A 15,617-nucleotide genomic window follows, 5' to 3' on the forward strand; every position below is an offset into this window, starting at 1 on the left:
ATTCCCTGTTTAGTGAAGCTCTGCTGAATATATGAGGCCTCAGCGTTCTGACCAATCAGGGTTCATCTGGGTTTTGGCAGAGTTTATTTCCAGAGCGGCAACAGAGGGACAATGACACAGAGAAAAAATGTTATATCATAAAAGACTGAGACTGAAAAGATTCCCACTTAATTTGGCTTCTATAAAATCCTGAGTTTCATCCTTTTGTCGTCATTTGAGGAAGGAAAACTACAAAACCTTTATGGATATTAGTAATACATTTTACAACGCAGGCCAAGTGTTGTATTAACGTCAGACTCGATGGATCTCTACCTCTTATCTATGATTTATTGACATTCAGAGTTGCAAATAACTTATCAACCTTTGGCCAACGGCTTATTAGAAAGTGAAGAAACCTCAGGACTCTTAATTAATTACTTTTATTAACATTTGATATGCAGAAGTGATGGTTCTTCAGAGAGCTACATCCATTAACCTTTATTGATGAGCGACTAACATTCAGACCTGCAGATCTATGACCTTTTATTAACGACTCTGTAGCAGTGGAGTGAACACGTCTCAACGTTCATCCACATGAAACCGAAAGTGTCTGCACGGCTAAATACCAGGAAGATCATTCAGAGACTCTCACATACACTCGTCTGATATTATAACTGCTGCTGGGATTGTGAGTTTTTTATGGATTGTTGCTGATTTACTTTCTGAATTCTTTCTTTCAGCCGTGAGTTTGTGTGTTGTTGTTTATTCCTCCTGAGCCTTGTGTTGATTTTTCTGCCGCTCCAACTCTTTTAGCAAACATGTATTTTAATCAACTTGTGTTTGCTATCTGATCCGGGGCACAGTCAATCCCCCGTGTGTCGTGTGAAATTTGATTAAGGTAATTGGCAAGCGTTGGCTAGTGTAAACCATAATGTGTGCTCCTCTCCGCTCGGTATGTATAGACAAACACACCCGGCCGACACACGCACACAAACAAAAATGTCGCTTTTATATTCAGTCAATTGAGGCTACATCGAATTGAAAGGTGGTTATTTTTAAACCGCCTTCATTTTATTCCACGCTCATTTCTCGGATGTGATGCAAGAGAGGAAACCGGAACACAAGCTCCATTTGGGACGTACACATCTATTTGGAAGGATTAGGATCCTAAACCAGATGCTGTAAGGGAGCCTCTAGGAGATAATACAGAAAATACAGTCATCTAGAATTCCGTATAAACGTCTGAATGAGAGTTTTGCAGTTCTCCTGTCGGGGGTGTGCAGCCTCTGATGCACATATTTCCCCCTTTAGAAACGCTTTGGTTGCAGGATCTCCGGTTGAGATTAGTTTCTCTCTCTCGCTCTGCACAGTGACACCGATCGTGCTTCTGAGGGAACACGTTTTTCTTCGAGGCCTTCGCTTTGCCCTCGACCTGAAAACGTCACGTCAGGATGAATCTCCCGGTCGAGACCGAAAACACAGGAGCACAATATTCACCCGGTGGTTTCGTAGATTTGCCTCGAGGCAAAGGAAAAGAACAACAACCCCCCCCCCCCCCCCCCCCCCCCCCCCCCCACCACCCTTCCTCCTTGATATTTCTATAAGGCAGATTGACTCCTGGTGTAATAGGTGGTCCAAAAGAAAACCCAGCAGCAGTATTGATCAGGTAATGTTCAACATAGACACGTCGATAGGGTTTCTGAAAAGCCGAGAAGTTGGCTTGTGCAGGCTTTAATAAAATATGACCCGCTTGGAGCAGGTTCACAGAGAAGCAGCGAGTCGCTCCTGGGAAATCTCCTCAAACCCCCCCCCCCACGTTTTTCAAGAGGGGGCCGACGGAGAACTTTCTATTTTTAACCGAGTATTTATCTCTCCTCCGATCCTATAGTGACACCCCCCCCCCCCCCCTTGACGTAGCTTCTGTGGCTGCAGCTTGAAAAACAAACCAACACACTGTTTGCTCAGGTCGGGGCTGAGATAATGTTTTGCTTTTTCACTTTCGAGAGCTGTACAAATCCCAGCATGGATAGATTATGCAGAACAAATCAAACTCATGACTGTCAAAGACATGCAGAGGAGAGAGGAGGGGGGAATAGGAGGAGGACATGGATGTTTGCTCCTGCTCATTGAGGAGGAGGAGGAGGAGGAGGACAGGAAAGAGGAAGATGGAAGGGGGGGGGAGGGGGGTAGGATGGGGTGGCTTATAGAAGAGGGAGAAAGAGGAAAACTGACAATGAAAGAGAGATTGGTGCCTATTATTCTCCTGAGATGGGAATAGTCATAGAGGGGTTGGTTCCCATGGCAATCGCCCCCTCCGTGTGTGTGGTAGTGTGTTAGTGTGTTAGTGTGTGTGTGTGTGTGTGTGTGTAGACGGACTGTACGTGGACCTTGAGACTGCATGGAGACGAGTTGGGCCGAGGTCGTCCTGAGCGGTGGAGCCACCCGGGGCCTTGAAACCGAGGAGACTGTCACACAGACACTATTATCCACACGTCCATTCTCTCTCCACCACCTCTCATCTTCCATTCTTTTTTTCCACCCACAGTTATGCATCATGCTGTTGCATTAAAAATACAATATAATCTCATATTTGAAAGCTTTTTACTGCAGCTTTCTCAATGTAGACATATTTGTGTTATGCTGTACGGGTTCACAGCACAGTGCATATTTGTTTGGTACCTTCTGAAGTGATAATTTCCACGTCTCTGTTTCACTTACTTCTACAACTTCTCTTATCTAAGCCACAGAAACACATCCTGTTTGGTAATATCGAAAATTAACACAATGTTGACACACACACACACACAGCTCTACACTAAAGAGGTTGTGTTTTTAACCGTATTTGTTTGTTAGTTGGAAGGATTACAAATCCAAAACTACTCAAAATTTATAGGATAGAAATAGAATAAATGGGCGGATGGAGGAGTGTTTCTTTAACATAGTGAGAATAGGGCATTATGAAATAAGAACTGAACCAGGTCACTTTTGACCCATGTTGTGTATCAAGGGGTTAAGCTGAAAGAACAACACTTGTTTGTGACTCACTATTTAACTCCACCCAGGTTTGAAAGAACATTTTAAAGAATTCATTAAGCAGAGAATTCCTTGTTGTCACTTTGCTTTAATGTCAGTGGTGTGTAAGTGTGTACTGTGTGTAGTGATAGTGATAGCACCACCTAGTGCCAAAAGGAGGAAACCCTTGTTTCAACTTTTATTTGATTTACATAAAGTGTCGTGGACCGTAAAGCATGATAACTGTCTGAGCCCAGAAGAAAACCCATCACGGTAGCATGGATCCTTGGTTTTGTCCCTTATCCTTAAAACCCACCAAATTTCCCCTCTTGAGTTTGTTTCCCAGCGTCTGAGCTGTAATCTCTGGCGTCTCAAAGCGTCTCCTGTTTAGTCCTCTCCGTCCCGCTGTTATTACAAACATGTTTGAACTAAACACGACCTCTCGCCTCGCCCGTGGACTCGCCTCATCGGTGGAGCCGTGACCTTTTAACCACAGCGCTTTAGGGTTTATGAGAAAAGAATCCAAAAATGTCCGGCGTCACTTAGACTCTTCATTCCCGGCCAGATCCAACAAAACTCCCCTTTCAGCTTAAGCTCCCCCCAAAAACAATTGCCTGTTCATGCCGCCAGTCTAATGGATGTAACATTAAATTGTTGAGCATCAAAGGACGAAAGATAGAAAATTAAATCTTTGTATTTAACAGAAGTCAGAAAAAAACAACAACGGTGGCATTGTTCTGGATTGGAGTCTCGATTTGCCTCAATCAGCCGGCGACAGGCTGAACTCGCCTCAGTACAGGACATAGTTTCCGTTATCACGGGCAGTAGAACAAGAGTTTCAACCCCTCACACACTTACATGGAGGCTCTGCAAAGTTTGAAGCTTGTGCCGCTGCGGAGGACACAGCTCAGTTTCACAACAGTTCAAATGAATTCCAACTGTGACCCAGTTTCATGGAGAAAATAAATATAAGAGCGTCACGGCCCTCGTGCGGCACAAACCACTTCTTCTCCGTCTGTTTGTGTGCTTGTTGTGGTCGGAGAATCATGTTTCCTTCAACAAATTATTCCCAAAGAAGATTATGTTTGCTGCAGGCATGCGGATTGAGCTTTGTGTGTCTGTTGTCGTGATGTGTAGGCAGGTAAATAAAAGGTTTTGATTATATAACAGCTTCTACAAGAAGAGACGTTTAAATTAACCTGATCCGGATTTTTATTTGGATCCGCTCCAAATTTGCCTTATTTTTCACAAAATCCATTAATTATTCTCTAAGAAATAAACTAAAATGTTGTGAAACACCATGTTAAAGATGTGGAGAACATATTGGATATCCTTCCAATTAGTTTCATGGAAAATCCGTCTAGTAGTTTTTTTTTGCGTAATCCTGCTAAATAACAAACAAACAAATACAGACGTAAACATAAAATCCTTGGCGGTGGAAACTACGGTTTAGTAAAGTGCATATTTCCACCAAGGCCCAACATTCTCCTGGAATTCAATCAAGCTGCACCACATCACACACACTCATCCTCTAAATATGCCTGATTAAATTCATTAAGACCCATGAATTATTCCAAATCTGTGAAAGTATCATAAAAAAATATATCTCACAATGTTAAAAAAGTGATTCATTGATCAGCTCCTTCTTTTTTAAGATCCATGGTCATTTTTTTAATCGGTTCTGTCTCGGCCTGAATTTCCTCCTGCTACCAAGTTTTGTGGAAACAGTTTTTCCAGTCCGACTGAACCCGAGGATTCAAGGTGATCAGGAAAGGAAGGAAGTTAGGAAGGAAGGAAGCAAGGGAGTAGTAGGGGATTTCCAGCTGAAGTGTGTTAACATTGTCCAACACTCACTGACACTCTCACCTGCAGCAGCACAGACCGACGCTCAGCGAGTCAGTGAAGGACGATCGGACGATTTGAGGCTGTTGCCGATTAGACACACATGGGTTGTGTGTCCTGTGACCTCTCCTTCAAAATAAAGGTTGTTTGTAAGAGAAGGGAAAACAACTCTGTGGTCAAGGTCTGACAACGATTCCCTCACACGCCGGCGAGTTTCCATTCAGATGATGTGCAGGCTGGCGGTTGAACTCCGGCGCCGACTGGGAAACTGTCTGTGAGCGACGGTTTGCTCTGGTTTCAGGTGGGATTCTCTTGGGGGGGTGAAAGACAACAGCCGACCAATCACAGGATCCAAGGTTGTGTTTGACTTCATCTGCTGAACAGTGTCTGAATCAAATTTGCTGAATTGTTCCTGATCTGCAGGCCATAAGCAGTTTTGAGCCAATTTTTTTGTGCCATAGGTAATTCTGTAACAAAGGAAACACGTGTGTCAGCACATGAGTGTGGGGATTTTCCCTCACACATCACAAAGTACAAATGATTCAAACCAGGAGTGAGCTGAGCGTGTGTCCTACTTGCCTATTTTAGCAGTTTCCCAAATAGCGAGTGAAACCACACAGGAGCTTTCCTCATGAATAAATGTGCATCAAGAACAAGTTATTTTTCTCCATTTCTACAAAATACAATGTATGAGGTCCAGACTCTTCTTGCACTGCTCATTTTCAGATGAGATTCATTTAGTCAACAAATAAAAAAGTTTCCTTTCCCCATGTGCGTCCATGTAGTGACCTCATGTTTACAGCTATTAGTTTGAAAATGTTGCTTTAAAAAGCTTAATTTGTAACAATGAAAACAAAACTACCGCTTGTTTTTTTTTTGCTCAGTTGGGGACAAAGGAACCAAATTACAGATGTGAAAGAATCGTTGTGGTGAAAGATCAACTCCCAGCAAACATGAAACCAATGACTATAGCTGGTAGGAAACAAGTCAAGTTAGATTTATTTTATATTATATATTTATGGCAACATTCCTGGTTGTGGCCATAGAGACAAACAACCATTCATACTCACATTCTCATCGATGGTCAATTCAGAGTTTCCAATCGAACCCTTTCCCAGTTCTGTATTGGGAGAACATGCAAACTCAACACAGAAAGGAGCCAGTGGGACCTGGGATTCAAACCGAGGACCTTCTTGCTCCTGACCCTCTGTGACTCCTTCCCTTTGTTTTGCTTCAGGATATCAGGCTTTTGTCAACTGTGCTTCTGGACTTGATAAAGAACCAATTCAGATATTGTTCTCCAGACGACTCGACCACAGGAGGAGCCGCTGTTGTTGTCTCGTTCCCTCGTCTCTCTAAACCACTTTGCCTCGGCCCTCGACTCTACCCCTCCCAGTAAAGCATGGATGATGCAGGACCAGCGCTTCACTTCACTTGTCAGATTAAAAAGATCAAAAGTCGGGGAAAGAAGGCGAAGAGGGCGCAGGAGATAAAGCCAGAGAGAGGAGGAGAGCCGGCTCAAAGGGGAGACTACACGGAGAAGAACACAAGAACACAGTGTCCTAATTAATGTCTTCCTCCATTAATCCACTCGGAAGCTTCCCATGCTGCTGGGTTTGATCTCCGCAGCGCTGCTATCAAAGCCTTGTAACACGGTCTTGTGTTATGGTGGAGATCTCCGTCAGACTGCATTAAGGAGAGCCGTGCATCCCGGTCGCTGCTCGCTCTCCATCCTGTGATGTCTGGAGGCGCAATCTGCCTTGTGTGTGATCTTCTACTGGCTGAGGCTCCATGTGCGACTGGAGGAGGCCCAAGCAGAACCTCCTAATTTCTAATTAGAGATACAGCACAATTAAAAGCTGCACTAGTCATTATTATTATTTGATGTACAATGTGAAGCATGTACACGGATTCATCACCCAAGTGTTTTTAGTGTCTTTGAGCTCAGTGCTTTGGTTTTAAAACTCGAATGATTTGCTCCGTCCACAAGATGATGAATCTGATATTTGATCAAAACAGCCTCGACCCTCTCATCTGTTAGGTTTTAATGACAACATGTTGGATTCACTGGATTCTACAAGCTGAGTGAGTGAGTCATGTCCGGAGACATCATGAGGAGTGAATATTGGACTTGAATTATTTTTATATCCCAGAAAAACAGCTCTTGTTTATTAATGGAGCTGAACAACTGTTTTCTAACACAACAGCCATGACAGCTTCATGAGGGGCCACTCAGATGTAGAATCTTATATAAGGACAGTTCCTCATTTTCAAGGGAGAGTGATGGTGTCGTGGTGGACGTTTGTTGAGATGTGCTGGTTCGGTCGTGACAGACAGAGATGGACACATGTAGTGAGCTCACCAGAGGTCATCCGACTGTTTATTACCCCCCCACAACCCTCACAGACAAACCACATGAACTTCACCTGAGCAATGCATGGGAAACATGTGGTTTTATAACATTTTGGTGGTAAAACCAGTGAAGCCCTTGTAAATACTCATGTGAAACCCATCAGATTACATGTGAATGCATGTGATTAGTGTGCAGATGTCAAAATAATGTGATAATTCATGAGATTTTTTAACAATTGAGCTGTAAAGTCCATTTTCAGAAGTTTTTTGATGCTTTGGCAAACAAATCTCCTGGAGCCATTTGTGGAACTTTGCGGTTTGTTGCCCCCAAGTTTTCTGAGAGGGGTTGACGCTGCTGGAAATCCACTTAGCTTAGTTTCTGTAGTTAAGTTAGTTTAGTCCTTGAGTCTCTCTACTAATTGGACAAGTCAATTTGGCTGCTTTGTTTTGCAGGCGCAACAGAAGCACAACCCCCCCACATCCCTTGATGAAAGGTATAAGTTGGTTTTAGACGCTTCATCTGAAGACCCTCTTGCTATTTTATCTTTCCAGTAGAGTTCTTCTGTCCAGAGTGACCCTGAAAATCAATTATCAGAGCTTCATTAATGTGCTTAGTCCCCGGAGGAGCAACAGGCAATGACTCCAGCGATCAATGTGAGCACAGAGAACCTCGGACTGACAAACTGTTGTTGAGCGACGCACGTGAAAGACAAGAACCTCTCTCACGCTGTCTCTCACGTTCAGCTCAATACAAAGTGCTGTGGGATGTTTTGGGCACAAGGGCCGGAGCTGAGTGCACAGCGGCTCCAACAAAGCATCCCAACATCAATTCCGGCTTATGAGGAGGAAATCTTATCGAATAAAACCTCTTATCGAATAAAACCTCAAATTCCATTAGCGCGAGACAAAAGATAGAACAGAATGGCAAGAGGATCGTTGCTAATTCAGCAAAAGGGAAATCAATGGACCTCTTCCTGTTTGTTCCCCCGTAGCTGCTCAGCGTCTGTCTACGCCGTCAAGCCGCCCCGACTCCCAACTTGTCAATCACAGACAGAACTCTGGCTGAGGGGAGGGGCTGGGGGGCGGGGGGGCTGGGGGGCGGGGGGGCTGCCCGGAGCTCGCGTCCTCCGAGGACGGAGGTTGAGGCGAGAAGCAGAGACTCAGAATCACAAACATCTCACTTTTCTGTCAGTTCGGCTCTAAAAATACTTCGCTTCCCCCTCGCCTCCTCTCAGGTCTCAAGGAGCTATGCAAATACAAGCCCCTCCATTTGTTTTGCTTCCACACCCTTCCCCTCGAACCCCCCCCATCCCCTGAACCCATTGTTCTGATTGCGTCTTCCCCGTCTCTCGCAGACTACATGACAGAGCCTCGCCTTCCCCCTTGTTGTTCCTCCTCTCCGCAGGGTCGGCACAGAAAAGATAAAAAAAAGCTATTTACAAGTAACTGTAGGCAACAGTGGAAAAATCAAAGACTTGGAAAAATTCTTAACCCGGTTTCCTTTGATGTCGGAGACATTTTTTGGAGGCTGCTCGGGGGAACCGCAGTCCTGAGTGACAATTTAAGGGGGGGGGTGGGGGGGGGGGGGGGGGTTCTGCAGATCTGCTGTAAGGCTTCCTTTATTCTTGAAAACCAAAGCAAGACATCAGTCCTGTTTTGCACGAGCAGAGACGCAAAGACACAAAACTCCTCGACACACGAACCGTTTAGAAGCGTTGGACACGTTTGTCTTGCGGCGGGGGGGGGGGGGGGGGCTCTTCATTTCCCCGGGCTGATCCGAGGCCTGTAGAGATATGATTGTGCAGCGTGTTGATATCCACGAGCCAAACAAAGCCATTCATGTTAGGGCCCCTGGAAAATTCTGTCTTTCATGACAACCGTAATGAATCTCCTGTTTCATCTCCCTCTCCCTTCTCCCTCCTCGCATGTTGATCACCCTCCTCCATTCAAAGGACTCTAATTGCACGCTCCCTTTCTTTCCAGTCTCTACTTGCCATGCATTACCCCCCCCCCCCCCTCCCCCCCACACGCACACATCCTCACCCCCCTTCTTTTTCCGAGGTACAATCTCCAACCTGGCCGTCCCCATTTCCTCTTTCTCCCTTGATTGATTCTCACCTTTTCCATTCTTGCCGTTCACCTCATTAATGTTGGAGCCCGACTGCTCGTTTCCTCCACCCCCCCCCCCCCCCCCCGCCCCGCCTCACTTCCTGTCCTGTCGTCTCTGAAGCGACAGCTGGCTCAAATCCGCTCTATCCGGCCAAGGCCCCGCCATGTTCCGTAATTAGAAGGGAGTATAATGAAGAGGGCTCCTCTCTATTATATTATAATACTGGAAGGGGGAGGGGGGGGGGACACCTCCGCTGCCATTAATACATCCATCCAACTGTCCGTCCATCCAGCCGTCCATCTCTCCGTCCATGAATTTAATCACCGGGACACAATAGGATGTCACCTGCTTCCAGATGCAGCCGCAGACTCTTCCTCCACGGTTGTCTTCATTAATTTGGTCTCTCTTAGAATGAGGCGGAGGGAGCCCGTGAAAAATCAAGATCATTTAGTCGTGTTGATTTATATATTTACAGACGCCCATCGAGCTTGTTCTTCTTTATTGGTTTTCCCTTCTGAAATCCCAGAGGAATCATGGTTATCCGAGTGTGAGTGTGAGCTTTCCTGTGTGTGTGTGTGTGTGTGTGTGTGTGTGTACATGCAGTTTGTCACAGAGCCGTAATGTGATCCTCCATCAGTAAAACCCATCGGGGGAAGTGAATACTACATTTACTTAAGCGCAGTACTAATGTAGAGTTTTAGAGTTGTTTGTACTTGAAAATTGATACTTGATACTTTTACTCCAACACGATTAAGAGCCAAACACAAACACGTGTTCATAGTCTCTACAGATTCATCTACATGTTGTCAGGTTCTAAAATATGATGCATTATATAATGCGTTAATGCATAACTACCATTTTTTCATTAATGTACATAATAATTATTATTCTGTGGCCTTTCTGTATAACGAATACTTCCACCTAGGTATATTTTTGTAATACTGATAAGTGTGAATCACTATATACGATATGTACATTTGTGCCTTATACTCACTTGTAGTAACTTTACATTCATTTATGTGGTTTTTGCCCATTTTCCGACTGTAAATTTCACTGTAGAGTAACATTTTTGAAATTTGCAGCAGAAATGCAAAGAGCCGAAACTTGCACGACTCAGAGACCCACGAGTGACCATGAGCCTCTGTCTTTCTCTCAGGGTCTGTGCTCAGAGCGACTCTCACACCCCGTGGAGCCATGGGCTGCGGGCTACGCAAGATGAAGCCGACGTCGGAGGAGAACAGTCCGGGGAAGATCTACTCCACCCTGAAGAGGCCGCAGGTGGAGACCAAGGTGGGCGTGGCCTACACCTACCGCTACCTGGACTTCCTCATCGGCAAAGACGGTAAGGGTCTCCTCCGATCTGCGTCAGAGAGCCGCTACCGAGAAAACAAAAAAGATCTGTGACTTTCATTGTTTTTTAGTGTCGCGCCTGCAAGAAGAAAAACAGAGCCCTGTCTCCATCTATAAATTTTCCTCCACCAACCCCGAGCCAGACGTGTCCGCCGAGCGATTGTTGCTATTGATCAATAATCCCCACAGCCGCCTCCTGCAGATATATTACAGTCATTTTGTGCTGTGGGGGTTGTAAAAAAAAGTCTAAATTATCGCCCCCTTCCACATGCACAGTTTAAATTATATGAACACCTCAGGGCTTTTGCCGTTTTTTGCTGCATCATGATAAGGCAGCGAATGTGAATCACAAGTTTGCAAGCAGCCCGAGCGGCGCAGCAATCTGCTCTCCGCTGCCTGTCCTATATATTTCACAGAATAACGTCCCCCCCCCCCCCCCCCCCCCCCCCGTGATCAATCTGTCTGCTCCCACACTGAAAAGGCCATTACACCTGCATATCCCGAGCAGAAGAAACATCCATGCAGAAAAATCCATCACTCATGTTTACTGAATAATAGCACTCCCTGTAATTTTCATCAGGACTTTTCTTGTGATGATGGAGTGTTAATTAGCGCCCGCTCCCCGTCTGGCTGCAGTCATTGTAATTTTCGTCTCTGACAATTAGTCAGTAATACTTTCACATTGTGCTAATGATGTGGAATTTGTGCAGCCCTCTCGAAGCCAAATATCCTGCTGGTGCCCATCAATTATGTATGGGGGACCGGGTCTGCGAGCGGAGGATGCAAACAAAGTGAAGGGTGGGCCTGCCGGGGCGGAGGGGCGGTTCTGTTCAGTGTCGCGGTTCTGAACCGAGCTCTGAACAGCAAACACGTTCACTGTGAAGACGTTACTGTCAGCCAAACACAATCTGCGGCTGCCTGGGCTGTGCATGGAAGTATGGAGATGAATCAGTTTCCTTTGCAAAAATAGCGTCCCTCCACCGACGCACACAAACACACTCACACACGCACACACACACACAGACACACACACACAGAGAGAGAGAGAGAAAAGGCCGGTAGAAGCCCCTCCTCTCTTTCCTCTCCTCCGTCTGAGGTGTTTACGAGATGGAAGGTGGGCGTCGCTTCCTGAGATGCCGAGACCTCAGCTAACGACTCCGGGGCTTCTTTGTGTCTGAGTATGTGTGTGTGTGTGTGTGTGTGTGAACGTGTGGGAGTGTGTGAGTCTGCATGTCTGTTTGTGCTTTTGTGCTTTTGTAACAGACAGTTTGAAGTTGAAAGATTAGAATAGTTTCTACTGTGGGTAAAGTGGAGATTAGAGTCACATATTAGATCAGGCTTTGTTAGATCAGGATGGATTAGGTCCCAGGAGGACAAGAAAAGGTCACATCCATTTGGGACAAGGTAGAACTAAGAATGCTGAGTTTAGATTAAATGAGATAACTTGTTTGTACTTTATCAACTAAGCTGCTGTCAGTGATAACAACTTCTTTACGCTGTTAGATGATGAAAATCGAGATGAGCTCTATCTAAACTCAGGATGTGCACAGAGAGTAGGTTGTTTACCTTGAAAATACACTTTAAGTGTTTAATTGAACCTGAAAACAACCAATGTTTCTGCTGCTGTTTATTTTTAAAAGGAAAAGTAACTTTATATAAAAGTTCCTCTTCTTCCTCAGCTTTGAGAATCACTTCACTCCCATGACCTTCTGCAGCTGGCTCTCCAAATCAAACAGAGAACAGAATCCAATACGAAAAGAAAGCAGACTAAAATCTTTAAAAAAAAGCAGTAAATTCCATTATTGCACTATTGTAATGTGATTGCGATTCATAAAGGACGGCTACAACAATCAGAAGTATTGTGCTCACTGCCTGTAAACTCTCACTGAGCTCCGGGAACAGCCATCGAACATATCGATTTACAAAGTAAAAGCACCACGTCATCTGCCAACAGTCAGACTTTTTAAGATGTCTGCCTCAATGTCCCTGGTTTCAGCGCTGACTCCTCACAGTTGGTTCATAGATGATGTTTAGAACCAGGACTGAATGAAGGTTGCATTTATAACGGAGGTCGTTAAGGTGAAGGTGAGCAAATGGGATATTAATGTGCACTGGGAATATGTTTGTGTGCTGGAGGCCAGGGAGGAGCCGCGCTGCTATATTTAGCCATCGCTCTGTTACTTCAGCTCTTCGACAGTTATAGCTGTAATGATGGGGGGGGGGGGGGGTTGGTGGTACGGGAAGCCTAGGAGATGTAGTGTGCGGCGTGTTCAGCCTGACAGTTGATTAGTCTCCATTAGTTTGTCAGGCTGACTGGACTGGATGGATGGAGGAGCCGGGGGAACGTGGGTGTCTGCGGTGCCAGGCGGGCTGTTCCACCCGCCCTCGTATGGGACCTGACACGAGGGCGGGGCCGGGGGGGCCGGGGGGGCCGGGGGGGGCCGGGGGGGCTGCTGGTGCACATGTGGGGGTTGGACAGGTTCCTCCCTATTGTTGAACTCTGTGTTAGTGTCTCTGTGTGTGTGTGTGTGTGTGTGTGTGTGTTTGGCTTGCGGCCACGTTATTATCTTCAAGTTGTGTTATGCTGGGGGTTGGTACTTACTGTAATCAGTTTTCTCTTGCTCTGTCTCTCTGTCACTGTCAGTACGCCTCAGTCTATGAGTCTGTGTTGTTCATCTTAAAGTGTAAGTGTGTGCGTTTGTGTGTGTGTGTGTGCGTGTCTGCGTGTGTGCGTGTGTTCTCCCTAAGAGCTCATCGAGTTGGGGAAACCAGTGTGTCAGTGCAGCCCCAGTGGCTGAATGGTTCCACTGCATCAGCAGATTTTCATGTTGAAGGGTCAGCGTGTGGCTCACAGGTGTAATTACCTTGAACCAGGTACGTGAGTGAGAGGTAAATATTCTGGAGGTTTTCATCAGGACGCCGGTTCAGTGTTTAATAGAGACGGACCGATTAGGGAAAAGGAAAAGTATTGCAAAAATGTGATGCATGTCTTTTTGTTTGGAGTTTGCATGTTCTCCTGTGTCTGCACTGGTTTTTCTCAGGTTACTCCCACAGTCCAAAGACAGAGGCTAATGGAGATTTACTTCAATTGGAGACTCTAAATTAACAATTGCATATATTCTGCATATATTTACTTCCTCATTAAACATTATTAAAGTTGACGTTTTAAAGAACATCTGTAGTGTTTACATCCATCTTCTTCTTCTTCATTAACTTCTGAAAGAATAACCAGAACAATCTTCTTCTTCCTGCAGCTTTACTTTGACCTGAAGTTCGTGGTTATTAAGATAAGATGTAGCCTCTCATTGTGATCACATGACCCTTCTCTGTTTGTGGTACTGTTACATTATGTTTTAGCTTTTTGTATTAGCAGTATCTCACGTTAACCTACCAGGACACATGTGACTGTTTGTGGTCTCTGTGTCTCAGGTCACCTAACGGTCTGAGTCTTGTGATTCCCAGAACACTAAGGCAGACCTTATTGTTAGCTAATTTACTTGAGACTCAGTTGAGACTAAGTTTTCATTTGATTATGTATCTTTTGCAGCTGAAACAGTCATGTTATGTTTTGTAATATTATGAAGAAAGTAGTAATATGGTCTGATTGCATAAAGTACTTTGCTGTGTCACAACCCACAGCAACAAAACAACCATGTTTTAATGATGGTAAAAGCCAGAGAGCAGCAACAAGAACATTTGCGTTGGCATATTCAAAACAAGATAGCTTTTTTTTTTTTACTCATTTCTAATTATCACTGTCTTTCTTCCTTTTCTCATCAAATAATTATGAGGGAAGCGTCAGGAACGTGTTCTGCAGCAGCACGTTTGGACAAAATGAAGTCTGAGTTTTCTGCTTCCTCTTCATCTCTCTCTTCTCAGGAACTGTGGCCTCGTGTTGGTTGATTTCTCTTTGCTCTGTGAATAATGTTTGTCATAATTTCCGGCTACAGTGTGAGATCATAGCTCTACCCAACTGCACCCCCGACGGCCCTGCAGCTACCAGGCAGAAATAACACCTTTCATTGCACCTCCCCCCCCGCACTAAATATCAGAGTTTTTGCCGGATCATTCTGGATCCGCTTCGTGGTCACTCTGCTACTATTCGTTCAGCCCTGAGAGAGCTGCACATAGAACTAAAAAACGGCGAGTCTGTTCGATATTGAGATCATGACCCCACGGGGGGGGGGGGGGGGGGGGGGGGGGGGAGCCGAGAAGGCGCCTTCGTCATTGCCCTGGTAGATGGTGTGGAAAATTGTAAACACAAGAGCACAACGGACTCGTGGACGTGTGGCACGAATCGTGTTTTTACCAAAATGTGATTGTGAAACGGTAAGAGAGAATGAAAAAATTGAAAAACAAAGGGAGAAGCATTTCATCTTCTCTGCAGGCACGTTGAAAATACTGGAAATATAAAGTTGTCGCCCTCTGATATGATGGGTGCACACACACACACACACACACACAGAGACACACACACACACACACACACGTACGTGCACACAGGGCCAGACACCGCTTGATATCATCTCGGGAATGAGACACATCATTTATATGCAAAACCCCCAGAGCCCCGATTCCCCTTGTTAATATGAGCTGTAGTAGTGGCAGCAGGTGAGTGACACGCAGGAGCAGCAACCCCCCCCACCCCGCCCCCCCCCGCTCCTCTCAGATATAAGACTGAGCTGCAGGAGAGGTCAGCGGGAACGCCACGCGCCGGAGTGGCTTTCTGAGGGGAGATTAGTCCTTGAATGTCGGGGGAGCCTGGATTTATCCCCCCCCCCCCCTGGCTCCTGGAGGTGGAAATGAATCGCGGTTATTGAAGGGGAGAATGACATTGAAGACTGAATTCATGGTCATCTGGTTTTTACATTATATTTCCATTATATCCCGAAACACACGATTGGAGACGGGGGGATGCCGGCCACAGAGAACTGAGATGGAAATGTGTCTTCTGATGCTCTGAGAAATCAGA

The 15,617-nt window shown here is 45.5% G+C and overlaps 1 protein-coding gene across 1 annotated transcript in view; it reads left to right on the forward strand.

The window, feature by feature from the left end:
- Positions 1-15,617, forward strand: part of LOC128450103 (raftlin) — a 93,959-nt gene that overhangs the window by 2,897 nt on the left and 75,445 nt on the right. Inside the window, exon 2 of the mRNA XM_053433559.1 lies at positions 10,452-10,637. Within this exon, the coding sequence (XP_053289534.1) occupies positions 10,490-10,637 (148 nt within the window). The 5' untranslated portion in view covers positions 10,452-10,489. The remainder of the gene's footprint in view (positions 1-10,451; positions 10,638-15,617) is intronic.

Source organism: Pleuronectes platessa, chromosome 10 (genome assembly GCF_947347685.1).
Source record: "Pleuronectes platessa chromosome 10, fPlePla1.1, whole genome shotgun sequence".
Lineage (NCBI taxonomy): Eukaryota > Metazoa > Chordata > Actinopteri > Pleuronectiformes > Pleuronectidae > Pleuronectes > Pleuronectes platessa.